This window comes from Lottia gigantea (genome assembly GCF_000327385.1).
Source record: "Lottia gigantea unplaced genomic scaffold LOTGIsca_6077, whole genome shotgun sequence".
NCBI classification, from domain to species: Eukaryota; Metazoa; Mollusca; class Gastropoda; family Lottiidae; genus Lottia; species Lottia gigantea.
Window position 1 is genome coordinate 1 of NW_008710077.1, and position 797 is coordinate 797.

Genomic DNA, 797 nt, shown 5'->3' on the forward strand with positions numbered 1-797 from the left:
AAGTCAGTTTCAATTAACAATCCACATTAAGTTGAGAAACTTGCAATGAAACAATAAACAAACCAAAAAACCCTACTATCAGAAAATTGGCCAAAGCAACCACTGCACTGTATGAATGGATGGATGAGTGAGTGAGCGAGCGAGTCAGTGTATAAAGAGTAGTTAGTTGTAGGCCACTCAGGTCTCTCTCTCTCTCTCTCTACTATATCTACTATATAGCTATAGTTTTAGTTAGGTCACACACGACAAGGGCTTATACTATAGTCTATACGATTTATATGGGTGTTATGCTTCTTTGAAGGGTGAAGACAAAAAAAATGGGGTGGGGCATGATGTGTGCGGGTAGTATGTATTTTGTAGTTAATTTCATTACTGGATGGTATTTTGAAATAAGACTGTAATTTACTCTCTTGTGAGAATTTGGGTGGCCCTGAAAAGGGCCGTTTGAGTGCTCTTCGGGAGACTGACTGGTAAGCAAAAGCTTAACCTCCGAATCCGTAGAGGGTTCGGCCTTGTCTCTTCAAAGCATAGACGACATCCATGGCAGTGACGGTCTTCCTCTTGGCATGTTCAGTGTAGGTGACAGCATCTCGAATGACGTTTTCTAAGAAGACTTTCAATACACCTCTGGTTTCTTCGTAGATAAGGCCGGAGATACGTTTGACACCACCTCGTCGAGCTAGACGTCTAATAGCTGGCTTGGTAATACCTTGNATGTTATCACGGAGAACTTTCCTGTGACGCTTGGCTCCTCCTTTTCCTAAACCTTTTCCTCCCTTTCCTCGTCCAGACATGGT

At 42.6% G+C, this 797-nt stretch overlaps 1 protein-coding gene across 1 annotated transcript; it reads right to left on the reverse strand.

Moving 5' to 3' along the window:
- Positions 1-482: 482 nt before the first annotated feature.
- LOTGIDRAFT_148108 (hypothetical protein) lies at positions 483-794 on the reverse strand (the record flags this gene model as incomplete). Its single annotated transcript, XM_009064179.1, has 1 exon — positions 483-794. The coding sequence occupies one exon, from the start codon at positions 792-794 to the stop codon at positions 483-485; it is 312 nt and encodes a 103-aa protein (XP_009062427.1).
- Between the last annotated feature and the right edge of the window lie 3 nt (positions 795-797).